General features: G+C 41.1%; 1 protein-coding gene and 1 non-coding gene across 2 annotated transcripts; both read left to right on the top strand.

Moving 5' to 3' along the window:
* Window positions 1-197: 197 nt before the first annotated feature.
* LOC131246258 (UDP-glycosyltransferase 76B1-like) lies at window positions 198-3,370 on the top strand. The gene is made up of 2 exons (XM_058246190.1): window positions 198-730; window positions 2,353-3,370. The coding sequence occupies exons 1-2, from the start codon at window positions 235-237 to the stop codon at window positions 3,228-3,230; spliced, it is 1,374 nt and encodes a 457-aa protein (XP_058102173.1). The 5' UTR covers window positions 198-234; the 3' UTR covers window positions 3,231-3,370.
* Window positions 3,371-20,354: 16,984 nt separating this feature from the next.
* On the top strand, window positions 20,355-20,461 carry LOC131247503 (small nucleolar RNA R71). Its single transcript, XR_009171791.1, has one exon. It is a non-coding gene; the product is annotated as a small nucleolar RNA R71 (small nucleolar RNA).
* Window positions 20,462-27,253: the final 6,792 nt, after the last annotated feature.

Here is a 27,253-nt window from a genome sequence, read left to right as displayed (position 1 = left end):
ATATTGCAACAATCAAATGACTTCTAATCAGAGGTTAGGATCATCCAACTAGTCTGATTTCCAAAATCAACAGTGGGGTCCACAATGGTTTAATTTGACTTAATCTATGCCATGTGCATGACTTTAGGTCGCATGTGTAACAAACATCATAATCTGCAATAGTATCATATAACTCCCTCTATATGTATGGGAGAGAATTCATTTCTTAGCCCAAGAGTCATTTAGCCATTTCCAATGGATGAATCGAAAAAGGTACAAATCCAAGAAAAGAAAATCCATCATTTGGTTATTTTGCCACTCCCATTTCAAGGACACATCAATCCCATGCTTCAACTGGGAACTATCTTACACTCCAAAGGATTCTCAATCACGGTAATTCATACTCACTCCAACTCTCCTAATCCATCCAACTTCCCGAACTTCAACTTTGAGCCCATTCCCGACGGCTTATCAGACCATCGGCTTTGGACTGAGGACCCCTTAACCCTTGTGTCCATCCTCAACGACACATGCCAAGCACCGTTCCATGATCGTTTGTCCCGATTGATATCGGACAGCCAGCATGGCCCGGTTACATGCATCATCACCGATGAGCTTTTTCACTTCACTAAAGCCGTTGCCGATCAGTTGAAGCTCCCAAGAATTTTGTTAGGCACCAGTAGTGCCGCATGTTATGCCACCATGTCGTCTTTGGACTTTCTACAACAAAATGGACTTCTTTCCATCACAGGTATGTGTACATGTTAGGGCCCGTTTGGACATCTCCCAAATCTTGATTGGTTCCAATCAAGGAAGTTCTTGAAAATGAATTAATTAATCTTGATGTGCCGTGTAAAACTTCTTAAATCTTATTATACATTTTTACAAATCTTGATTTAAATGGTACAGCTAAAAACATCATTAAATCCTTTTGGGGGGGGCTGTTTGGATGCTATATCCTGCGTTTTATGTTGTTTGTGAAGCACCTTTTCTTACAAAAAGAGAAAATTGAGGATAGTTCATACAGGCCATACGTATGCCATCGTCAATCTTCAAGCACCTCAGATTTTCCTGGTGTGCCAATCAGCATGCATGTGTGCTATGATACCACATGCAAAAGACAGCATATGTGACAGTGAGTTTGCATCATCCAAACAGCCCTCCAGGGACCGTTGCCCTTTCATGGTGAAAGTGTGTGGCTGAGGGTATTTTGAAAGGAATCCAATAAGTCATCAAATGGGCTAAGTTATAGCGATAGTTCACCACTATTTTTTGGAGTTTTAGTCTATCACCCACCGTACACTTGGTGCACCTGTATAGCAATCCAGAGTATCCGAATTGCAGGCCCATGTGGATGAAGCATGCCTCTATGTGGGGCATCCACCCTATGGATGGCCAGGATCATTCTATTAGTTCGATTCTTAAACGATGCTCCATCTACATTAGACCCTATGATTTGGACAGTTTACAATTGCATATATTGAGTTGTATATGTGACATACATAGGGATGATGTAATTAACAATATAACTTGAAAATTTTCATTGGTGGTGGTCGAATCCGACTCTAAGATCGTGGTGGCCCTCCTCAACGGCTATTCGGAGCCAAGTTGGCATTGGAAGTACTGGTTGCTGAAAATTGATAGGATGAGGGACACCAGGATGTTCAAGTTCAGCCATCCTGGGGGCCCTGCGAATGGTATGGCCCGTTTGGGGTCCGAGCTCCAGCTTTCCTTCCTAGCTCGTCACGTGGTTGAGCTCCTCCCTGCGATCAAGGGTTCAATTTTCCTAGATAAGGTGGGTCTTGGTGTCATTCATATGGCTCCAATTTTTGGGCCAAGTCCAAGTAAATAATTTTCTATTTTCCCTTTTACGATAGGCCTCTGCCTGAGCCTGTTCGCCTAGCATTAGCCCAAGTGAGTTGTAAAGGTCTGTTCATGATATATATTCACTACTTTTGGAAAAAAAAAAAAACTTAAAATTTTTCATTGAGCAGTTCTACGGATGGAACTGAGTATGAGTCGACTCGCGTGGGTCAAGTATCTAGCCATTGGGCCAGGCTGGTCTTGGACAAGCCACGGACCAGATCAGTTGGGCCCATTTACACCCACACAGTACGTAGGTCTAAAACCTATAAGAAAATTGAAATACAACCAAACATAGCATTAATGATCGTTTATAGAGAAAATGAAACAAATAAGATAGCTTGGGACACTCTTGTTGGGGCCACCCTTTAGTGATCATGAACATTCATTTGGTGGGCCTGACTATGGAACTTACCTATAAAACACACACACACACACACACATTTAATTCTCTAAACAAAAGCAATGTGTAGATTATTTTAAACATATTAATGAATCCGTGTTTAGCAGATTGTCAGCCAGATTCACTTATTCCTGAGATTCCGCCGCTGAGGATCAAGGACATTCCAGACTTCAGCACGACGGATCCTGATACGTTTGAGCGCTTGTGGACCAATATGAAGAATGCAACAATGTCCTCTTTGGGTTACATCATGAACACATTCGATGGTCTTGAATCAACTGCACTGAAAAAAGTTAGAGAAGATCGTCATCCCATTCCACTCATTGCCATGGGACCACTCTACAAATTCTCACAGGGAGCATCAAACAGCTTACTAACACAAGACTACAGCTGCATGGCATGGCTAGATAAGCAAGTGCCACAGTCCGTCATTTACATCAGCTTTGGGAGCTCAGCTTCCATTGATAAAACACACATGGAGGAGATTGCTTGGGGTCTAGCCAATAGTGACCAGCCTTTCTTGTGGGTTCTCCGGCCTGGCTCCATCAGTGGCCATGATTGGGTCGAACTACCAGAAGGGTTTGAAGAGAAGACACGGGAGAGAGGGCAGATAATTAAGTGGGCCCCACAACCAGAAGTTCTGGCGCACCCATCAGTGGGAGGATTTTGGACACACAATGGTTGGAATTCTACGTTGGAGAGCATATGTGAAGGGGTCCCCATGTTATGTTCTCCTTATTTATGGGACCAAAAGGTGAATGCTAGGTATGTGAGCCATGTTTGGAGGGTGGGAATGCAACTTGAGAATGGGTTCGAGAGAGGTGAGATAGAGTGGGCCATAAGAAGATTGATGGTGGAGATTGAAGGAGAGGAGATGAGAGAGAGAGTACATGATCTAAAGGAAAATGCAATGCATTGTTTAGAGAAAGGAGGCTCTTCATATGAGTCATTAGAGAGTTTGGTTGATTTTATCATGTCATTGTAATGCCTCTTCTCTTATCATATTTCATTTGTATTTTCATTCAATGGCAAGCTACAACAAGATGTATGTGATCAAATAGGCCTTTGTTTCAGTGTAACTATATATATTCCTTTGATGTTAAATAGTGCACTGATTGAAATTTAGGCTGTATGTGAACTTTCAATACAATCATTTCTTTCTCGTCAATGGATCAACACTGATAGAATATACAATCCAGTGCAAACAGTGGGCTGAACCATTAGAGCTGGACACGAGACAACTGGACTCGGCAAACTTGAATCGTCCTACTTGTTTAGACCCAACTCGATCTGAAACAAGTGAGTGAGCCGATCTGAATCGAGTAGACTTCGTCCAATCTGAACTCAAACCGAGTCAAGTTCGGGTCACCTAATAACTTGACCCGAAGTTTAACTCAGCACTGACTCAACTCGATTTGAAACTTGACTCGCGCGCGCGCGTGTGTTTGTGTGTGTGTGTGTGTGTGTGTGTATCAGAATGCTCAATTGCACACCAGTTCACACAAAACTCGTGCAAACTTTTTTGAGAACTCATCATATGTGATGTGACTCTAAAATCTGAACGGTCCACGTGAAGAAGCACCTTATGAAACCCCAGACTCAATTTTTACTTTGATCCAAAACTTTGATGGGCCATGAAAAATGAAAACATTTTCCTCCCTTGATTTGCATTTCTCTTTGCTATGGCCCACCAGAATTTTAGATCCATGTGAAAAGTTGTTCTTAGGGGTTTCATGGGATTCCGCATCACATGTACCATTCGGATTAGATGCCCATGATACATGTGCAAAGGTGCACACGTGCATAAGTGCGCCCGTGCATAGGTGCGTAGGTGAGTATGTACACACGGAAATGATTCTATGGAACTTCCCATGAGGTCGAGCTGTGTGGGACCCACCATGATGTGGATCAAACATCAACATCGTGCATTTGATGGGTCCCCTTTAAATTATGGGATATCCTAAAATTCAGCCTTATACGGAACTCAAGTGGGCCATAACATCTAAAATCATGTGAAGATATGCATAAAACATATAAAAGCAATATGTGGAGCCCACCTTAAACTTAGATGCATATGAAACTTGGTCAGACCCCTCATCCAAGTGGGACACACATAATGGATGGGCTGGATTTGTGAACGGCATCTCAGTGGGCCCAACAAATGATTATGAATTTTTAATGGGAGAGTAACCCTCTCAACTTTTGTATGTGGTGCGGCCCACGCAAGTCATGGATTGACTTGATTTTTAAGCCCAAGGCCCACCATGTAATGGTGCATATATCTGACTGATGGGGTAGATGTTCGACACACATCATGGTGGGCCCACACAGCTTTACCTGAGTTTTTCTCAATTTTTGACTGAGTCATGTCCCAATTGAGTTTTTTCTCCAGCCCTGATGAAATCTAGTAGAGTCAAGGTCCTATTTTATTTTATTTTTCAGTTTTTAAGCTATTGTATGAGATGATGACAATCAATTATTTGGTGGGCCCCATCAGTACGTTGAGTCCTATCATCAGCTATCCAATGGTTTGATGTCAATGTCCCACTATGAGTGAATGGGAATGTTTGGACATACCATCCTATCTCGATCCGAAACGACGGTTTCCCGCCAACGTTGGTTTCAGCCGAAATCGGATTGCGTACTGAGTTTATTCAGCATGATATTATAGTACTAGTAAACTAAGTTGGGCCCACCATGAATGTATGTGGTTTATCCACACCGTCCATCCGTTTTTTCAGCTCATTTAAAGGGTTGAGACCAAAATTGAAGCATATCCAAAGCTCAAGGAGATCATACCACAGTAAACAGTGGGTATAATGATTTCTACCATTGAAACCTTTCTAGGCCCCACAGTGATGTATATTTATCATCCAATATGTTCATGAGATCATACAGACATGGATGAAGGGAAAAAAAATAAATATAAGCTTGATCCAAAACTTCTGTGACACTCAAGAAATTTTCAATGGTAGAAGTTCAATTAATACTGTTTCATGTGGTGTAGTCCATTTGAGACTTGGATAAGCTTCAATTTTTTTCACATGCATTAAAATTATCTGGTAAAATGGATAGATGGAGTGGATAAAATACATAAATCATGGTGAACTTCACAGAGTGTAGTCACTACACTAAACGTACTGAGTTACTCAACGCAATCCGCTTCCGTTTCAGCCTACCAGTGGTATTGATGAAAGGACGAATTTAGAGACCCGTGTACGTACCAACTAGCCGCCCCTTTTACAATTTTAAAAATAAAAAATCCATTCTCATGTGCTGTGGAATTGTTAGATAAGTCAAAGTGAATGAATTCATTCGTGCACGTTAATAGGAAGGTTCAAATCATGGGTCCCACTGTGTAATTTTCTTTATTAATCGGTCATTGAATGGTGTCCAATAAGTCTACAAATGGGTGATGGAAATGCGAGGCAAAAGTTCCTATCATTGCTTGCAATGAGGGTAGAGAATACACCATCCAAGATTAATAGCAAATCAGTCCAGCTAGCAACAAATCTCTTCCATGCTTATCTATAACTATATTTAGTTAGGATAATATTTGATTGATTCTGTAAAATCTCTTCCATGCTTATCTGTAACTATATTTAGTTATGATAATATTTGATTGATTCTGTAAAATCTGTAAACATGTGTGTATATATATATCACAAAGAGTAATAAAATAATTCATTCAGCCAAATAATATTTTGTCATTTTATGGTATCAGAGCCTCCATCTCTAATGAGAAACCTTGATCCTTCATCAATAGCTGCACAAGAATCAATCACCACAACTCCCATGGTTACATCCGTTGTAGCTTCCTTTGATTCAAACGCGTCATTAATCGCCATTGCTAATGCACAACTCCCTCTCAAACTCATGCCCTTAAACTATCCAACATGGCGTGCCCAATTTGATTCTCTCTTGATTGGTTATGACCTAATAAGCTACATAGATGGCTCAAAACCATGTCCTTCTGACAACTCAATCACATCAATTATTTGGAAGCGCCAAGATCAACTTCTATTACATGCTATCTGTATCTCAGTCTCTAACTCAATTGCGACCCTAATTGCATCTAGCAAATCCTCCAAAGAAGCGTGGGACAAACTCAAAGGCCTATGTGAATTGCTCTCGCTCACGTGTTATGAGTCTCAAGGAACGACTCACTCGACCCCGTGATGGTAAGTCTATTACTGAATACCTGCAAACCCTTAAGGTCATCTCTGGTGAGTTAACTCTCATTGATATTCCTCTACTTGATCATGATTATGTTATTCACATCCTCAATGGAGTTGGTGATGAATTTAAAGAAATCACTGCCGGCATTCGTGCTTGGAAAAATCTCATCTCCTTTGAAGATCTACATGATAAACTTGTTGATTATGAAGCCTATCGCAAACGACAAGAAGCCCGCAGTGAATCCCCAGTGCTTTCCTCAAATGCAACTCACCGTACAAGCAACAATTCTCCTCGCCATTTTCCCATCAATCGTGGTGGTACTCGTGGTCGGTCCCAACAATTTCGGTTCCCTACTAATCAAGGCTCTCCATACAACTCCAATCGTTCCAATCACTTCTCGCATTATACCAATCAAGGGAACTCATACAATCCAAATCAGCAAACCAACCTCTCTCAAGGCCATGGCTACAAAGGGTTCTGTCAACTATGTGATCAATAGGGCCACACTACCAAACGATGCCCTTAGGCTCGTCATTTCTCCCATCCGAAACCAATAGCCAACTACACAGTCACCTGATTTTCTGCTTCTCAACCTTGGCTTGTCGACTCTGCTGCAACAAATCATGTCACCTCTGATTTGCAAAATTTATCCCTTCACTCCCCCTATGATGACCTGACAATATTGTTATTGGTGATGGCTTTGGTTTACGTATTACTCACTCTAGATCTACATCTCTCTCAAGTCCTTCCAAATCCTTTACTTTATTCAATACCTTGTGTGTTCCTTCCATGCAATTTTTTTTTTTATCTCTGTCTCTCAATTTTGTAAAACTAATCTTACATCTATTGAATTTTTTCCCTCTCATTTTTTTGTCAAGGACCCGCGCACGAGGGAGATTCTCATCTGCGGCCCAAATAAAAATGATGTGTATGAATGGCCTACGAGTGTGCGCATTTCTGCTGCTCAGCCCTTCGCCATGATTGGTGTCAAGGCTCCCATGCAAGACTAGCACAAACAACGTGGTCATCCGTCGTCTCACACCCTTCAATATCTTGTCAAGCAGTGTTCTTCCCCCTTATCATCTTTGTCTACTATCTCTACCTTGTGTTCCTCCTGTCAATGTTCTAAGAGCCATAAACTTTTGTTTCATGCATCTTCTCTTAAAAGTCGTGGTCCGCTTGATCTCATTTATACTAATGTATGGGGACCGACTCCGGTTGAATCAATGGATAATTTTAAATATTATATTATTTTTGTTGATCATTTTACCAAATATGTGTGGCTGTATCCTCTCAAAAATAAATTTTGGATGGTGTATTGACTACACTGAGACTTTCAGTCTGATTGTAAAATCCACTACTATTCGGATTGTACTTAGCCTTGCCCTTCACCACAATTGGAAAATACATCAACTTGATGTAAATAATGCCTTCCTTCATGGCTCCCTCTCCGAAGAGGTTTATATGTCTCAACCACCGGGGTTCACTGATCCAACACTTCTCTCCCATGTTTGTAAGCTTTGGCATGCAATTTATGGCCTCAAGCAAGCCCCACGTGCTTGGTACCAAGAGCTTAGTTCCTTTTTGCTCTCCTTTGAATTTACACCTCAATCTTCATTTATACCTGCAACGGTGCTATCATATATTTTCTTGTATACGTTGATGATTTACTAGTTACAGGTAGTAATGCAAGCTTTGTCTCTAGCTTCATTAATGCTCTCTCCCAGCAGTTCTCTGTCAAAGATTTGGGGTCACTTCACTACTTTCTTGGGATTGAGGTTACTCACACTACCAACGGTCTTTTCCTTAGTCAACACAAATACGTCCGTGATCTTCTTGTTCGGACTCATATGAATGGAGCCAAGGCCGTTAGCACACCTCTTCCGACCACTGCTTCACTTACACTTCGTGATGGCTCTCCTCCGGCCGATGCTACCCAATATCGCAGTGTCATAGGGGCATTATAATATCTCACTGTCACTCGTCCGGACATATGCTTTGCCGTCAACAAACTCTCTCAATTTATGCATAACCACGGATTTACATTGAACAGCAGTCAAGCGCTTATTGCGCTATCTCAAAGGTACTATTTTTCATGGTTTATTCCTTCGGCGGAACATGCCCACCTCTCTCTATGCCTACTTGGATGCTGACTGGGCTGGCAATGTTGATGATCGCATATCCACCACTGCATATATTGTTTATCTTGGTGGCAATGTCATCTCTTGGAGCTCCCACAAACAACGTTCAATTGATTGCTCCTCCACCGAAGCCGAGTATCGTGTTATCGCCTCCACTGCTTTTGAACTCACTTGGATTCAATAGCTACTACATGAACTCAAAGTTCCAGTCTCTTAACCACTAGTCATCTATTGTGATAACGTGGGGGCAAATTATATGTACTCAAACCTAGTTTTTCACTCTCGCATGAAACATATTGCTATCGACTTTCGCTTTGTTCGTAACAAAGTATCTCAGGGCCTCCTTCGTGTTGCTCATGTTGCCACCACTGATCAGCTTGCCGATGCTCTCACCAAACCACTGTCTCACCAACAGTTATCTCTTCTTTGGTCCAAGATTGGCGTCTCCAATGGGAGCACCATCTTGCAGGGGTATGTAGAGAATACACCATCCAAGATTCCGTCCAGCACAGCAAATCAGTCCAGCTAGCAACAAATCTCTTCCATGCTTATCTGTAACTATATTTAGTTAGGATAATATTTTATTGATTTTGTAAAATCCCTTCCATGCTAATCTGTAACTATATTTAGTTAGGATAATATTTGATTGACTCTGTAAAATTTGTAAATATGTGTGTATATATATATCACAAAGAGTAATGAAATAATTCATTTAGCCAAACAATATTTTGTCCTTTTAAAGAGAATATTTCAACCAAACTAGCCACATTCATGCCTCGCTGGGATGGTATGTGGGGACCACAATGATGTTTTTGAAAAATCTATCCCGTTCATCCGTTTTTTCAGATCATTTTAGTATATTAGACCAAAAATAAAGTGGATTCAAAACTCAAGGCAGCTGCACCAGAAGAAATAGTGGAGATTCAATGACTAACATTTAAATATTTGTACGGCCACGAAAGTTTAGTATAAGGCTAATAATTTTATGTTTTCGCTTCATTCCAGTTGGAATGAACTTATAAACAGTTTAAATATAGCATATAAACTTCAAGATAGAGTATAGGAAGGTTTCAACGGTGGTAGGTCCACTTGAATTTTGGTCTCATCTGCAAAAATGAACTGAAAAACCGGATGAACATGGTGAATTTCTTAGAAACATCATGTAGGCCCCAAGTAGCATCCCAGGCTAACATGGAGTGTGTGTACTGACCTGGGTGTGTACTAACAAGCTAACCCAAAAAAAAAAAAAAAAACATGGCATCCCAGGCAGTTCTTGCCTGGAAAGACTTTAGCAGAAAATCCACGTATCGTTAGTAGCACGTTTGCCGTGAAGGGTAAGCGAGGAGTTGTGGGACGCGGATTTACTGATAAAGACTTCTGCATAAGTTCCTCCAAACTTAGGTGGGGGCCACTGTGATGTTTGTCAGAAATCCACCCCATTCATCCGAATTTTGAGATTATTTTATGAGATGGGGCTAAAAATAAACTGGTTCTAATACTTAAATAAGCTAAAAAGATAAGGAGCGAATGTTTACAGTAAAACATTCGTGGGCCAGAGAAGTTTTGAATTAGGCTAATAATTTTGTTTTCAGTTCCTCCCAGTAGGAATGACGTTAACAACAGTATGGATGGCATGCAAACATCACTGACAACTTCAAGGAAGTTTCAACTGTAGGAATTTCCCTAACCACCTTTTCTTTCAGTGAGGCCCAATTGAGTCTTGGATACTGCTCACTGTGTAGAAACATCACAGTAGGCCCACCTAAGTTTTCTGGGCAAGAACTTCCTGCAGAAGGCTTGGGCAGGAAAGCCGTGTACGGTTGGTACCACGTGTGCCATGAAGAGTAAGGTAGGACTTGTTGGTTCATGTCAAGTGTCCAACGCACCCACTCATTGCATATGGGACCCATGGATCACTGATCCAGACTTTTGATACAACAGACTCCATTGGCTATGGCAGATACCCTCAAAACCTCACAGATTGGAAGATCTTGACCCTTATATTAGTGGCCCACAAATAAAAGACTTGGGAGACAAAGATAAAAGAAAATTAGTAATAAAACTATCATTGAAAATTTTTCCAAACACACCTTAGAATGTTCAAATAACCAAATAGAAGACTTGAGAGAAAAACTAAGAAAAAAAAAGTATCATTGAAAATTTTGCCAAAGATGACTATTGATGCAGAAATTTGGCTCACCCTCTCCAAGCTCCGAGCACTCACGCCTAGCCCTATATGTCTTCACAGGAGGAAGACAAAGGAGACCCTAGCTAGAGCAGGAGACCCTAGCTAGGGTCGGAGACCCTCCGATGCCAAAGTCAAGCTAAGAATCTGGGTTTAAGTAGTGTAGATGGGGGTTTAGGTGAGAGATTTTACATCCCTGTTCCTGTTGGTGCATCCCTTATTTATACCTTTTGGTTGGAGTGACCATGTCCGTCATTCTCGGCACAACTAGCGCCATTAGGCGTGAATGATGCACATGCTGATATTGGCGGTTACCTCGCGATCATGCACCGGAAACCACTCTTCACGTACGTTACTGGAGTTGATTCCTGAACGTGATTGTGGACTACGTCCTCATCCAAGCCGACCCTAAAGCCTAGGTCTCACCCGCGACAGTCCGAGCCCATGGGTGGGTTGATCCTGGTCGCTCATCAACAAGGGTCTGGTTGAAGGTAACGGGTGGAGTGTGTAACGGCTTCTTTCAGGTTCCAAGCTGATGTGAAAGCTCTACAAAAGAGCTTAAAAGCTAAACATTGATTATTATGACCAGGTCGGGGTAGGTGAGCCACTACCGAACCATGACTCAGCTCATTTAGTTTTATCATCCGACCTGCTATGGTGAACTCGCTCAACTGACCGGGTCGGGCTTTCCTCAATTAGGGTCGGGATATACCTTTTTTGGCGAGGCCGCCCAATCAGCCGAGTCGAGTTTACTCATATCAGGATCGGCCCAGATTTTCCCATAACAACGACTATCCCCCGTCATATTTATGAGACCCATCAGATTAATGGACCTGATCAATAACAAACAAACCACCGCAGGAGTACAAGGGTCTATTCACTGCGAATTCTTTTCCAATAGGGAATAGCCAACTGTAATCTCTCTGCAAATACTTGACTGCTGTAGGGGGGGATGTGTCACTGTGAAAAATTCCCAAAAATATCCTAAATATCTGCCGCTGCTTCTAAAAATAATATCTGGACAGACCATCCTGTTGCAAATAGGTTGTGGTTATTATTGATGACTATTCTGATATGCATAAATAGGAAGTTACCTTGTTGAAAGCTTCAACAAATGTGTAAGAAAAAAAAATAATATGGCTAGATCTGTAGCTCTGTTCACACCCCAAGTGCAGGGTTGTGATGTAGTAATAAACTCGGTAAGACCGAGGTCGAATCCACAGGGACTGATACCTGTACGTTATCTGAAATCAAGCAGAACTAGAACTAGACTAAGATGCGATCTAAATCAAATAAAACTTAGGGAATAATTTGTGGAATAATTATCTAAAACTTAAGTAATTCAAAGGAAGGGAACTGGGGATTCAGAGGATCCACTTGTAGAGATCAGGGAGATCGTATGCCAGGATCCCAAATTATGAAAATTTCCTGAACTGCCATTGATATAGGTTTCAAGAGATGAAAGGTGTATGAATTAGAATGGATTCCATCATCTAACCATGCCCAGGAGACAAAGTAAACAACAAGATTAAACTAATTACCAACCATTCAACAATGTATGAAGATCAGGAAGGGTACTGTCATCCTACCATGCCCAGGGGACTATGGTGAACAACAGGGTTTCCTGACGTCATGAGCATCAAAAAGAAGAAAGAAATACTCAAAATCATCGCAGATCCGTTGTAATTTCAGTCACAACAAACCCTTAAAAATAACTGAAAGTACTCTTTTTTAATTTGAACAAAAATCAATATCAGTCCATCTAAACAATAGGCACCAGCAAAGTTTCTCCCATCAGACCACAAGCTTCACCTCTTAGCCCCAGCTAAGAGGTTCAGCCACACATTGGCATGATGTGGATGAATCTCTTAAACAATTTAAAATGAAAGAAAATAAATATAGCACAGTACCAACTTAGCCACTTTTCTTCTTCCTTTTCTTCCTCACGTTCAAAACCCAAACCCAAGCCACCAAACTTCTGCTCCTCTTTCTCTCTCCCTAGCTCGTCCACTCCTGCCATCTTTCTCCCTGACCGTACACAGCAGCAGCAACTGCTCCAGCCGTTCCAGTACGCACAGCAGCCACACTCTCCTTCCTCCTTTCAACCAAACCGTAACTCCTTCTCTTATAGAACTATCGTCCCCCAAAGGAATCTCTCTTCCGGACTGCTGTCGAGTCCTGGTAGGATTAGGTAGCGGAAGCTGGAGACTCCTTGCGAGTTTATTTACGCAGCCATGAAAACAGCAGCGCCCAGGTTCTGTTTGAACGCATGGCCTGCGCTGGGACGATGGTGGGCCCATTTCTTCTATCATTTGAAAGATCCATGCCGTCCAACAGCTTCTCCTCAGAATTTCGACCGAACATGGTCTGTTTTGATCCTTGTTGATGCTGCCCATGGAAGAATTCCTGTTGTAACGCTATTCGAACGGTCCTTTTGTGATCGTTGTAGCGGCCACGTATGCGTGAATGGCTGAAAACGGTCAGCATGGTTCTGACAATATTGAGTCCCTCTACATGATGGACGGACCGGATTGATGATTTGGTCCGTGATGATGGCCCACTAAGGTCGTCCGCAGCCTCTGTTACGCAGCAGAGCGTGCGCGGTCGGGCGCTGTGAAGGCGGCGAACCTCTGGTTGGTGCCGTGTGTAAAATCCACTCCGACCATTCGATTCGCGTCGAAAAACCAGTAAGATTCGGCTATATTGAATTCCGTGTGGCCCACTGATTCTTTCGCTCCACCGTTAATCATCCGTTTTAACAGTTGAAATCCACTCTCCGTTATCTTCTGAGATTACGCCACCTAGGCGATGTTCACGCCCACCCTCTTGATACAATGGACGGTTCAGATCATCACTCCAGTTGACGAGTGGGCCCCACTGAGAAGGACCGGCGGACGACAGTGAAAACGCTGTTGCGTTTTTGGATCTGGAGAAGAAGCAGTCGGTCAGCGTGAGCTGACCGACTTTGGCTGTAAGGGTGCACGGCTGGTGCACGTGCACCTTATGTACACTCAGTATACATGTGGGTCCCACTTGATGTATGTAAGAAATCCGCTCCATCCATTCATATTGTCAGCTCATTTAACCCGTTGAGACCAATTTTTAAGAATATCCAAATAGCAGGTGGGCCCAAAAGTAATGGTTTATGGGCTGATCTATCCGTTGGGTCACTTCCACAGGGATCGAACGGATGAAATTCGAATTGTACGGTTAATTTATGGCCCTCAGGGCATGTATGAAGTTTCGACCTGAACGGATAGTGGGAACCCTGTGATCTTTCATTATGAACCAATTTTGGGCCACTTGAACTTCAGTTTCTCGATTTTCGCTGATCTTCGGTGTGTAAATTCGATGATCTTGGCCCCCTGGGGTCCGTCCCTTGCCTTGGTGTCATCAGAGCGTTAAATCGCAGCTTTAAACACCCTTTCTTAGTCTCAGTTCGTAATTACACCTTGTATCACATACACAGTTAAACCAAGCCGTTAAACAGAGTCATGCTCATAAATCCAGGTAATAAATGGGGTCTGATATGCAATATTTGACCCTCAACACAACCCCCAACCAGCATTTTGCTAGTCCCGAGCAAAGTATGCGAAAAATAAATTGAGAATTATATCATAATTTTTTAAAAACTCGAATGATTTTAGGGAACAATCCAGATACTAGAAGTTTAAGATTCATGAATGTTGGGCATTACTTTCTCCTAGACTCCAGTACATGGTAAACTTCATAATCAAGTTCAAAGTATTATTCCATTAATTAGAAAAATTCTAACCATTGAGATCTATGAATGCATAATCTAATCTCGATTTGTCAACATTAAGATTCACCTTGATATTTAAGGATATCATTGGTAACTAATAAGAAGATTCATGATAACCAATACTTGCCTCACAGATCATCTTTTCATTCCTTCAGCTTTTGATTTTTTTCATTAAAAGTAATGCTAAGAAGAGGAATCAAATCCTCACCTACAGGGAGCAAACCTATGATGAAGACTGTACACCCAAAATTTTCACATATCTCATAGGGAATTAAATCTACACCTATAGGGAGTAAACCTATGGTGTAAACCATTCGCCCAATCCTTTCAAATTCTCAGGTTGGTTCCTTTCAAGCTTAGTGATTACCAAATTAACCCTTCCATATCAAACTGAAACCTTTATGTGAAAGCAAGATGTGTCTTGTGAGATCATGACTCAATCAATGTTTAAAAATTCTAATAATGGATTAATAATTCAATCTTAGTTGTGAAATTTAATAGATAACTGAATCCAAGAGTCATAACGTACCAACATCACGCATCTTGTAGTTCTAAATCCAAGATGGCCGTTAAAATCGCTTCAAATTCATATGAAATTCTAGAAAATTTTTTTTTTTTTTTTTTTTTTTTTTTTTTTAAAAATTTCCACAATCCCTGCTCATGACTAGGAACATACTGATTAGGAAGCCTAATCTCCCAGCCCCAACCTAAAATCTACATTGTCCTCAATGTAAAAGAAATAAGCATGCAATGCACATAGGACAAAATGAGTAAATGAGAAGTAATGGGAAGATAGTACCTGGATGATGCATAGAGAGACACTTTTCAAGAGATCACAGCCTGGGCACCGATCAGCACGAGAGAAAAGGCAACAAAAATGACACAAAATAAAATCCTACCTATACCACTTTCGTAGGTGCTCTCGATTACATTTAGCGTATGCAACAAGCCTTTAAACCCCTAGGTTACCCCTAGTGGACGAGTTGTAGTCTCGTGAGGGTTTGCAGTAATGTTACCCACAAACATTGAACTAACTAATGAGATGAAGAGCTAGGTTGCCTCCCAGGAGCGCTAAGTTTACCGTCTTCACCGACAAATAAAGCAACTACTCTGCCTAAGAAAACAAGAAACCTACCTATACCTCCATCAGACTAGGAGATCAATCCTGGTAAACAGGATCAGTCAAAGGCATGGACATGTCCTCTGAATCAAATTTCTCGACAAATGGTTTCAATCGATGGCCATTGACTTTAAATTCCTTACCATTGTCGGGATCTCTTATCTCAACGGCCCCATGAGGAAAAACAGTAACAACAATGTAGGGGCCGGTCCAACGAGATCGAAGCTTACCCGGGAAGAGATGTAATCGAGAATTGTACAAAAGGACCTTCGACCAGGCGTGAATGATTTTCGCAAAATGTTTTGGTCATGAAATGCTTTCATCTTGTCCTTATAAATTCTCGAATTATCGTACGCATCATTCCGGATTTCTTCAAGTTCATTCAATTGAAGTTTACGTAGCGAGCCAGCGTTGTCCAGATTGAAATTAAGATTTTTGATCGCCCAGTATGCTTTATGTTCCAGCTCTACAGGCAAGTGACAAGCTTTCCCATAGACAAGTCTAAAGGGAGACATTCCAATAGGAGTTTTAAAGGCAGTACGGTATGCCCATAAGGCATCGATCAATCGGATTGACCAATCCTTACGATCAGGGTTAACCGTTTTCTCCAAAATGTGTTTAATTTTCCTATTAGAAATCTCAGCTTGTCCACTTGTCTGTGGATGGTATGGGGTGCTCACCTTATGAGAGATACCGTATTTCTTCATTAAGCTCTCGAATGGTCTATTACAAAAGTGTGAGCCCCCATCACTAATGATGGCTCGAGGTGTTCCGAATCGAGAAAGGATGTTCTCTTTCAGGAATTTAATGACCGTGCGATGGTCATTCTTTCGACACTAATCACTTCGACCCATTTAGTGACATAATCCACGGCGAGCAAAATATACAGATTTCCAAACGATTGGGGGAATGGTCCCATGAAATCGATGCCCCAGCAATCAAATGCTTCAATGATAAGGATGGGATTCAAAGGCATCATATTTCGACGGGACAATGCTCCCAACTTCTGACAACGCTCACAAGCTTTGCAAAACTCATGAGTGTCCCTAACATAGTGGGCCAGTAAAACACACCGCAGAATCTTGGCCGTGGTCTTTTTAGCAGAAAAGTGACCACCACAGCCTCGAGTGACAAAAGGAGATGACGCTCGATGCTCATCGCCTGCGTACCATCTCCTTAGAAGTTTGGTCTGGCAATATTTAAATAAGTAAGGATCATCCCAGAAAAGTTGCGCACCTCGGTGAAAAATTTCTTCTTATCTTCGCAGTCCACTGTGTCCGGTATAGCACCCGTAGCAAGATAATTAGCAATATCGAACCAAGGTGAATGGGAGACTCAAAACAGTTGTTCATCCGGGAACATATCATTGATATGGGTCGCCTCAAGGGAATCGAGGTATTAAGGCGAGAAAGGTGATCAGCCACTACGTTCTCTACTCCATTTTTATCTTTAATTTCCAAATCAAATTCTTGGAGTAGAAGGATCCATCGTATCAAGCGGGCTTAGAATCATTCTTAGAATGAAGATACTTAAGTGCCGCATGATCTGTGTATATAATGATCTTGGATCCGATCAAGTAGGACCTTAATTTGTCCAAGGCGAACACTACAGCTAAGAGTTCCTTTTCCGTAGTCGAGTAGTTCACGTGGGTATAGAGTTCTACTCGCGTAATGAATGACGTAGGGCTTCTTATCTTTCTCTGGCCTAGACCGCCCCAAGAGCATAATCAAGCGTCGCACATAAGTTCAAAAGGAAGGCTCCATGGGTGGCCGCATGATAGGTGCGTGGTTAACGTGCCCTTAAGCTTGGTGAAAGCTTCCTGGCATTGCTCACCACTCGTACGGAGCATCCTTTTGAAGAAGATTACATAAAGGACGAGAGAGAAGACTAAAGTCCTTTATGAATCGCCTGTAAAATCCTGCGTGTCCTAAGAAGGATCGCACGTCTCTGATGTTCTTGGGTGGAGGTAGGTTAGAGATAAGATCGATTTTTGCCTTATCTACCTCGATTCCTTTGAACGAGATGATATGCCCAAGGACAATTCCCTTCTGAACCATGAAATGGCACTTCTCCCAATTAAGTACCAGGTTCTTTTCTTCACATCTTTTCAGCACACATTTAAGACTTTCCAAGCACTTGCTGAAAGATGGACCATAAACAGAGAAGTCGTCCATGAAGACCTCTAGATATTGCCCCACCATATCAGAAAAGATACTAAGCATACATCGCTGAAAGGTGGCAGGGGCATTACATAGTCCGAATGGCATCCTTCGATAGGCAAAGGTGCCGTAGGGACATGTAAATGTGGTCTTTTCCTGGTCTTCGGGGGCTATCTCTATCTGGTTGTAGCCCGAATACCCGTCAAGGAAATCAGTAATAGGAATGACCAGCTAACCTTTCCAGGATCCGATCAATGAATGGTAAAGGAAGTGGTCTTTCCTCGTGACGTATTCAACTTCCCGTAGTCAATGCACATTCTCCAACCAAGAGTGACTCTAGTTGGCACGAGTTCATTATTAGCATTGGCTACGATGGTGATTCCGGACTTCTTAGGAACCACTTGAGTTGGACTCACCCATTGACTATCAGATATAGGGTATATAATACCCACATCCAATAGTTTAAGAACTTCGGCCTTAACCACTTCCTTCATGTTGGGATTTAGTCTACGTTGTGGTTGCCGAGCGGTTTTTGCATTATCCTCAAGGTATATGTGATGAGTACAAATCGAGGGATCGATTCCTTTGAGGTCCGCTATCGTCCATCCCAGGGCTCCTTTATGCTCAATGAGAGTAGATATAAGCATACTCTCCTGTTCTTTCTCCAGGTGGGCAGAGATCACCACCGGGTATGTCTCATCTTGACCCAAATATGCATATTTCAAATCAGAGGGCAAAGGTTTTAGGTCAAGCTTCGGCGGTTTGAGGTTAGACGGTAGAGGCACTACATAAGTTTGTGGTAATTCTTCAAATTGTGGCCTCCATCGGTTAACTTCAAGTACCGGTGCAGTATCAAGCAAGGCGCACGTCTCCCTAATCATGTCATCATCAAAATCATGGGAGTGGGCCAGGCACGTCTCTAGATTCGGAGGATAAGGTTAGAGGTGTCGTATCTTCCACGAAAGAGTCAATCATGTTAATGTCGTGGAAATCGTCATCATCCTCTGAGTTGCTGCCGTTATTGAAAAAAATGTTTGACTCCAATGTCAAATTTCCAAAAGACATAGTCATGATACCATTCCTGCAATTGATAATTGCATTTGATGTGGCAAGGAATGGGCGACCAAGAATGACAGGAATCTGAGTGCTCATGTTATTGATGGGTTCAATGTCCAGGATGATAAAGTCTACAGGGTAGTAAAATCTATCAACTTAGACCAACACATCCTCAATTATCCCTCTTGGTACACGAACAGAGCGATCAGCAAGTTGTAGTGTGGTTAGGGTGGGTTTTAATTCACCCAAACCTAACTGTTTGTATACCGAGTAGGGAATCAAATTGACGCTCGCTCCTAAGTCAAGAAGTGCGTGATCAATTCGATGGTTCCCGATTACACATGATATGGTTGGGCTACCGGGATCCTTGAATTTCTGCGGCACGTCTTGCTTCAGGATGCACTCAATTTCTCGGTTAAGAAGATTATATTTTGAATAATTTTCCCTCTCTTGGTCGTGCAAAAGACAATTAGGAAATTGTCATAAGAAGGTATCTGTTTAACTACAACAAGCAGAGGACTGTTGACTTTAACCTGTATCAACAACTCTAAGATATCCTGAGAGTTAGAGAGAGGTTTTGGTGAGACCAACCGTTGGGGGAATGGAGCAACTGGCTTCTCTAGAAGTTCCGGTTCCACTTTTTGTGGGGCATCACTGGATCCATCATTGTTGTCCTCCTTTGGTTCTTGAGGCTTTTCGGGCCTAACCGGAAGAGTTTTATCAATGATCTTCCCACTCCTAAGAGTGGTGATGGATTTAGCATGTCCCATCTGATTTGAAGAGCTGGGATCATTATTCTCGTATTGCGGTTTAGGATTGGGGAGAGGTTGTGCAGGAAGCATCCCCTTTTCTATAACCGTCATACGAGAATCTATCTTTTGCATAAAATCTGTAATTCCCCGCATTGCTTGAGCCGGCTCTTGTATGGGATTTTGAACCGGTTCCTCTTGAGGTTTCACTTGATTTGGATTTTGATTGAAGAAACCTGGAGGAGTCGCCGTTTGTCCATTCCTCCAACTAAAGTTTGGATGATTTTTCCAGCCAGGATTGTATGTGTTGGAGTTAGGTCCAATAAAAGGTCTTTGATAGTTATTTACGGCATTGGCTTGTTCATTCAACACTCCTCGAAAGGCAGGTATTGTAGGACAGTTTTCAGTTGTGTGAATGTTGCAATCACAGATGCCGCAAACAATTTCATTGACCTTATCCTTCTTTCCTTCCATGGCCTCAACTTTCCTTATGAGTGTAGTCACTTTACACTTGAGATCATCCTCTTCTTTCAAGAGATATAATCCACCTTTCTCCTTTAATTGAGTCGGCCTAGACGTGGTGTTCGACTTTGGGTAATAGTCCCAAGATTGTGTTTTTTCAGCCAAACTATCGAGGTAGTCCCATACCTCGTCGATATCTTTATTAATGAACTCTCCATTACACATTGTCTCGACCATTTGGCGCATGGAAGATGTCAGTCCATCATAGAAAAAATTTGTAATGCGCCACGTTTCAAATCCGTGTTGTGGGCATGAACTGACTAAATTTTTGAACCTTTCCCAACATTGGAAGAATGTTTCATCTTCCTTTTGGGCAAAGTTCATGATTGCTTTTCTGAGGGTAATTGTTTTATGATGTGGGAAGAATTTTTTTATGAATTCCCTCTGCATATCGTTCCATGTGCCAATGGATCTAGGACGCAGTGAATGTAACCACGTCTTAGCTTTCTCTTTTAAGGAAAAAGGAAAGAGTTTCAGCCTAATTGTATCTTCAGATACATTAGGAAAACATAATGTAGCTATTATCTCATCGAACTCTTTCAAATGTAATTATGGACTTTCAGATTCAAGTCCATGGAATTTGGGAAGGAGTTGGATAACTCCTGGCTTGATGTCCATTTGTCCTGTGTTTTCAGGAAAAATCATGCATGAGGGCGTACTCACTCCCGCCGGTTGTAGAAAATCTCGTAAAGTACGAGGCGGGGGTGCCTGTTGCACCTCATTTTCATCTTGGGTATCCTCCACCCTTGGTGGAAGTAGAGGAGGTTGGTCTTCAGCCATAACCTCAGTTAACTCAGGGGATTTTGAGCGGTGTCTAGTCCTGCGATGGATAGTCAACCCCTCCACCAATCCTCCTTCAGTCAAGAGACGTCGAGTGTCGCCACGGGCCCACTTGGGCATGGAAACACTCGCAGCCCTTAATTAAAAACCTAATCCTAAGAAAGGAAAAGAAAATCTAGAAAGAAAGAGAGGGAGAGTTGGAAAGGAATTACCAAATTGAAGCTCTTAAGTTAAGGACCTGCAAAATAAAACAAAAATAAGTTAGATACTAAAAAGAAGAGGAACAATCCTTTAAAATAAAGGTAGTAGTAAGCTAATTTCTAAAAGAAAGTATTCCTAAAAGAAAGTGAAAATTTCTAAAATAAGTTAAGAGAGTCCTAAACTAGAAAGTAGATTACTAAAAGAGAATTGAAAAATAGAAAGTAGGGAAGGAGTGTACCGAATTAGAGATTTCTATCTTAAAGGCCTACAAAATAGGAAGGTTAGTTCCTAAACAAATATTCTAAAAATAAATTAGGAAACAAAATTAGTTTCTAAAAGTGTTAGAATTAGAAAGTTACTAAAATAAAACAAAAAAAAAAAAAAAATTGAAAGTTAATTTCTAAGAAGGGAAAGAAATAACCTAAATTCTAAAAATATGAAAAAGTAGAGAGATTAGGAAGGGATTACCAATTGAGAAACTTATATCCAGATCCTATAAAACAGGAAACAAGTTAGTTTTGAACTCAAATAAAAATAAATAAATAAATAAAAACTAAGGTTAATAAAATCCTAATCTTAAACTAATCCTAAAACCAATTAATTTCAGAAAATCGTAACTATCAGTCCCCGGCAACGGCGCCAAAAACTTGTTCACTCCCCAAGTATAGGGTTGTGATGTAGTAATAAACTCGGTAAGACCGAGGTCGAATCCACAGGGACTGATACCTGTACGTTATCTGAAATCAAGCAGAACTAGAACTAGACTAAGATGCGATCTAAATCAAATAAAACTTAGGGAATAATTTGTGGAATAATTATCTAAAACTTAAGTAATTCAAAGGAAGGGAACTGGGGATTCAGAGGATCCACTTGTAGAGATCAGGGAGATCGTATGCCAGGATCCCAAATTATGAAAATTTCCTGAACTGCCATTGATATAGGTTTCAAGAGATGAAAGGTGTATGAATTAGAATGGATTCCATCATCTAACCATGCCCAGGAGACAAAGTAAACAACAAGATTAAACTAATTACCAACCATTCAACAATGTATGAAGATCAGGAAGGGTACTGTCATCCTACCATGCCCAGGGGACTATGGTGAACAACAGGGTTTCCTGACGTCATGAGCATCAAAAAGAAGAAAGAAATACTCAAAATCATCGCAGATCCGTTGTAATTTCAGTCACAACAAACCCTTAAAAATAACGAAAGTACTCTTTTTAATTTGAACAAAAATCAATATCAGTCCATCTAAACAATAGGCACCAGCAAAGTTTCTCCCATCAGACCACAAGCTTCACCTCTTAGCCCCAGCTAAGAGGTTCAGCCACACATTGGCATGATGTGGATGAATCTCTTAAACAATTTAAAATGAAAGAAAATAAATATAGCACAGGACCAACTCAGCCACTTTTCTTCTTCCTTTTCTTCCTCACGTTCAAAACCCAAACCCAAGCCACCAAACTTCTGCTCCTCTTTCTCTCTCCCTAGCTCGTCCACTCCTGCCGTCTTTCTCCCTGACCGTACACAGCAGCAACAATTGCTCCAGTATGCACAGCAGCCACACTCTCCTTCCTCCTTTCAACCGAACCGTAACTCCTTCTCTTATAGAACTATCGTCCCCCCAAAGGAATCTCTCTTCTGGACTGCTGTCGAGTCCTGGTAGGATTAGGTAGCGGAAGCTGGAGACTCCTTGCGAGTTTATTTACGCAGCCACGAAAACAGCAGCGCCCGGATTCTGTTTGAACGCATGGCCTGCGCTGGGACGATGGTGGGCCCATTTCTTCTATCATTTGAAAGATCTATGCCGTCCAACAGCTTCTCCTCAGAATTTCGACCGAACATGGTCTGTTTTGATCCTTGTTGATGCTGCCCATGGAAGAATTCCTGTTGTAACGCTATTCGAACGGTCCTTTTGTGATCGTTGTAGCGGCCACGTATGCGTGAATGGCTGAAAACGGTCAGCATGGTTCTGACAATATTGAGTCCCTCTACATGATGGACGGACCGGATTGATGATTTGGTCCGTGATGATGGCCCACTAAGATTGTCCGCAGCCTCTGTTACGCAGCAGAGCGTGCGCGGTCGGGCGCTGTGAAGGCGGCGAACCTCTGGTTGGTGCCGTGTGTAAAATCCACTCCGACCATTCGATTCGCGTCGAAAAACCAGTAAGATTTGACTGGTTTCATGTTGAATTCCGTGTGGCCCACTGATTCTTTCGCTCCACCGTTAATCATCCGTTTTAACAGTTGAAATCCACTCTCCGTTATCTTCTGAGATTACGCCACCTAGGCGATGTTCACGCCCACCCTCTTGATACAATGGACGGTTCAGATCATCACTCCAGTTGACGAGTGGGCCCCACTGAGAAGGACCGGCGGACGACAGCGAAAACGCTGTTGCGTTTTTGGATCTGGAGAAGAAGCAGTCGGTCAGCGTGAGCTGACCGACTTTGGCTGTAAGGGTGCACGGCTGGTGCACGTGCACCTTATGTACACTCAGTATACATGTGGGTCCCACTTGATGTATGTAAGAAATCCGCTCCATCCATTCATATTGTCAGCTCATTTAACCCGTTGAGACCAATTTTTAAGAATATCCAAATAGCAGGTGGGCCCAAAAGTAATGGTTTATGGGCTGATCTATCCGTTGGGTCACTTCCACAGGGATCGAACGGATAAAATTCGAATTGTACGGTTAATTTATGGCCCTCAGGGCATGTATGAAGTTTCAACCTGAACGGATAGTGGGAACCCTGTGATCTTTCATTATGAACCAATTTTGGGCCACTTGAACTTCAGTTTCTCGATTTTCGCTGATCTTCGGTGTGTAAATTCGATGATCTTGGCCCCCTGGGGTCCGTCCCTTGCCTTGGTGTCATCAGAGCGTTAAATCACAGCTTTAAACACCCTTTCTTAGTCTCAGTTCGTAATTACACCTTGTATCACATACACAGTTAAACCAAGCCGTTAAACAGAGTCATGCTCATAAATCCAGGTAATAAATGGGGTCTGATATGCAATATTTGACCCTCAACAAGCTCTCATAGATCAATTAAACTGTTGGGCATGCGATCTGATTGGACCTCTTGAGTCCCTTAGACCACTAATTTTTTCCAGGTCTATCTTTATACTGTGGATCTGATCTAGATTCTGCCAATCTCAATCCCTGATGTGCTCCTGATATCCAACCTGGATGGTTGGATTATCTTGATCTAATGTATGGACTATGGACCCGACTGGGGTTGATTTAAGTCAGATATTCAATATGAGGATATCTGATCCTCAATTAGTCATAGCTTGTGGAGCCCATCTAAGACTCATCTGTTGGCTGTGTGGCCCATATGCATCATGATCTGAGGAAACCCTGATTAGAAAGTTGAATTGTATGTATGTTAACAGGACTTCCCTTAGGAAGGACCGAAGCATCCTTAATTTAAACCCTCAGTCAACTTACCCGATTTCTTCTTCTTATATAGCCATGTGTCTTCCCTGATGCCTCTAGTGTCTTGTCAGTGGAAGGTTATGTTTTTCATTAGCATAGAAGTATTGTTGTCTTCTTGCTTATTGGAAAAAGAAAGAAAGGCTCCATAAAGGATTATAGGTTTTGCATGGCTTATGGAACGGGATCATATCTAGATGATTAACCGCCTTTGTCATAGAAATATGTTGATTGTTGGTGGTTGCTGCTTATGCTTTCTGATGCTGAATGTATTAGGCATCTCCTCATCAATTGTTCCTATGTTTTTGGTTGTATGAGGATGGTATTCGGGTTAGTTTTATGGAACGTTTGCTTTGTTGTGATCCTTTGGGCTATTTGGAAGGAAAGAAACAAACACATTTTCAACAATATTAGTGAATTGTCTTCTTCTGTCATATTTAGAGTTGAAAGTCTTGTTAGCTCCTTCTGCGCAGAGGTTTCGGATTGCTTTGCTTCCGTTGGCTCTTGAGTTGGTCCCTTCTATAGTTTTATTGGTCGGTTCTTCTTTGTAATCCCTTCGGGCAATTCTTTTTATAATGCATTATTTAAATTAAAGAATAAAGAAAAATAAAAAGAAGTATTGTGTCTTCCTTTTAAGTGTTCCAAGTAATAGCTAATAGTTAATAACTTGTATGATCATCTGAGATCATCTTGAAAAAATAATATATAAAAATTTGAGATGCTTTTAATTTTAAATTATTATTTTTTACAATGATGCCAAGTGTTGAGATGATTCGCCCCGTTTCATGTAATCCATACCTTTGACATGCTTTAGCAATTTAAGTGGATCAAAACCTTTTATATACTTGGTTCATTGGTCATCTACAATTGGCTTGTTTTCAAAGATCGAAGCCTTTCATATTACTCGATTTGCACACTTTTAATAAAATTTCAGTTCTCTCTCTCTCTCTCTCTCTCTCTCTCTCTCTCTCTCTCTCTAAAAAAATATAGAAAGAAAGAAAGAATGCAAATTGAAATGAGCCATAAGTAAATTCTTTCGTTTGTTTTAAGTTTTAATTAGGCAAAAAATACAAAATGAAAACAAGAAATACGAAGAACATAAAAATAAAATGAAAAACAAGAAGAAGAAAAGTAGAATAAAAATAAAAATGAAGAATTTAAACAAAAAATGGTTCTTGAGGAACAATTCTAAAGCAAGTGAAAACTAAATAATGCCCCAAATGTTTTGTTAGAACGACCTTTTATAAATCAATGAAACTCTGAATGGTGCTTGTGTTCGAGGAAAACTAATCTTCTTGCTAAGGGTCTTTTTTGTTTTATGATACTCTTGATCTTTGTAAGGTTTGATAGTTTACACATGTAACTAATTACATCCTAAGCACATATTACATAATTACACCAAATGCTGAATATCATTCACCTCCAATATAGAGACGATAGTCAAATCCATACCCAAGGATGAGCCTACCAAGTCTTTTCTTCTCCTTTTACTTAGATCTAAGGATTTAAAAGATGTGAGGTTTCACTTCCCAAAAACACAAGTATGGTGCTAGCCATATTGTAGCAAAATTAGAAGGGCAAGGAGTATAGAAGAGAGAAAAGAAAGACTTGAAAAAGGAACAAGGAGATTGAGCAATCTGGGGCAGGCTTATAGTCCAATGCCATTACCATTGCTATTTTGTCTTTAGTGTGAAGTGAGCCTTTTGGAACCTTCGACTATTGACCAGAGTGATAAGAAGGAAGGAAAAAAAAAGAGAAAGAAATTGGGAAGAGAGAGAGAGAGAGAGAGAGAGAGAGAGAGAGTTGGAGCTTGCTCGCCGTAATCTGGGGCAGGGGTATTTCCTATGTCCTTACCATTGCGGTTTTATGCCTTAGTGGGAAGTGAGCCTTTTGGATCTTCCTCTATTGCAAAGTGTGATGGAATTAAAACAAAGGGTGTAAAAATAAAGAAATGATAAGAATGAAAGTTAAAGTGCACTAGAATTAAAAGACCTTAAGTGTTTCCGAGAAAGTTTTTTAATCCTCATATCTAGAGAATACAAAAATCATAACCTCAATTTCATTCTCTCATTGATGAAGGGGATGGGGTTAGGTTCCATGAGTGTGCACATGACTTCCTTTCTATTGGACTATTTCTAATAGGCAAAATCACATACTACTTTACACAAGGGTAATTTAGCTGCAGAATCAAAGTTATAACTGCCGCTCCCTAATTAGGATTAAGACAAATAGGAATGATAAGGCTCTAACTTGAAGATGAAGCTGGACTCAAATAGAAGGACACCACATGGATTAGGAAGTTACTCAAAAAATAAATAAAGTTTTTCTCATTGAAAAATTTGGGGCATCATTTAAAATAGTCGAATTTTATGCATCATATACAAAAGGATTCCGTGCTAGAATTACTGGGGAAATTTGAAGAATTAAGAAATAAATTGATAAGGAAAGATTACTAAAAGATGATCCTTTGATCCTTATATTCCAACTTAAACTTCTATAGTCAAAGTGATTAGGGGAATTCAATAGCAAAATATTAGAATTCTCTGAAGTATCTATCGATTGTGGATTAAATGTTTAGTCAAACCTTATTAGTAGCATAAGCATTAACATCAGAATTTTACGCAAGGGTCGACGATACCATGTAAGTTTATTAAGTTTTAAAGCATCACCGCCTTCTATAAAAATTGCTAACTCCAATAATCATCGTAGA

Source organism: Magnolia sinica, chromosome 5 (genome assembly GCF_029962835.1).
Source record: "Magnolia sinica isolate HGM2019 chromosome 5, MsV1, whole genome shotgun sequence".
Classification (NCBI taxonomy): domain Eukaryota; kingdom Viridiplantae; phylum Streptophyta; class Magnoliopsida; order Magnoliales; family Magnoliaceae; genus Magnolia; species Magnolia sinica.
The sequence above is the reverse complement of the archived record's forward strand: the minus strand, read 5'-3'. Positions and strand labels throughout refer to the sequence as shown.

Coding starts and splice junctions, on each gene's coding strand:
- LOC131246258 (XM_058246190.1), top strand. CDS start 235: ATGGATGAATCGAAAAAGGTACAAATCCAAGAAAAGAAAATCCATCAT. Junction 731..2,352: donor TGGACTTCTTTCCATCACAG/GTATGTGTACAT, acceptor CGTGTTTAGCAG/ATTGTCAGCCAGATTCACTT.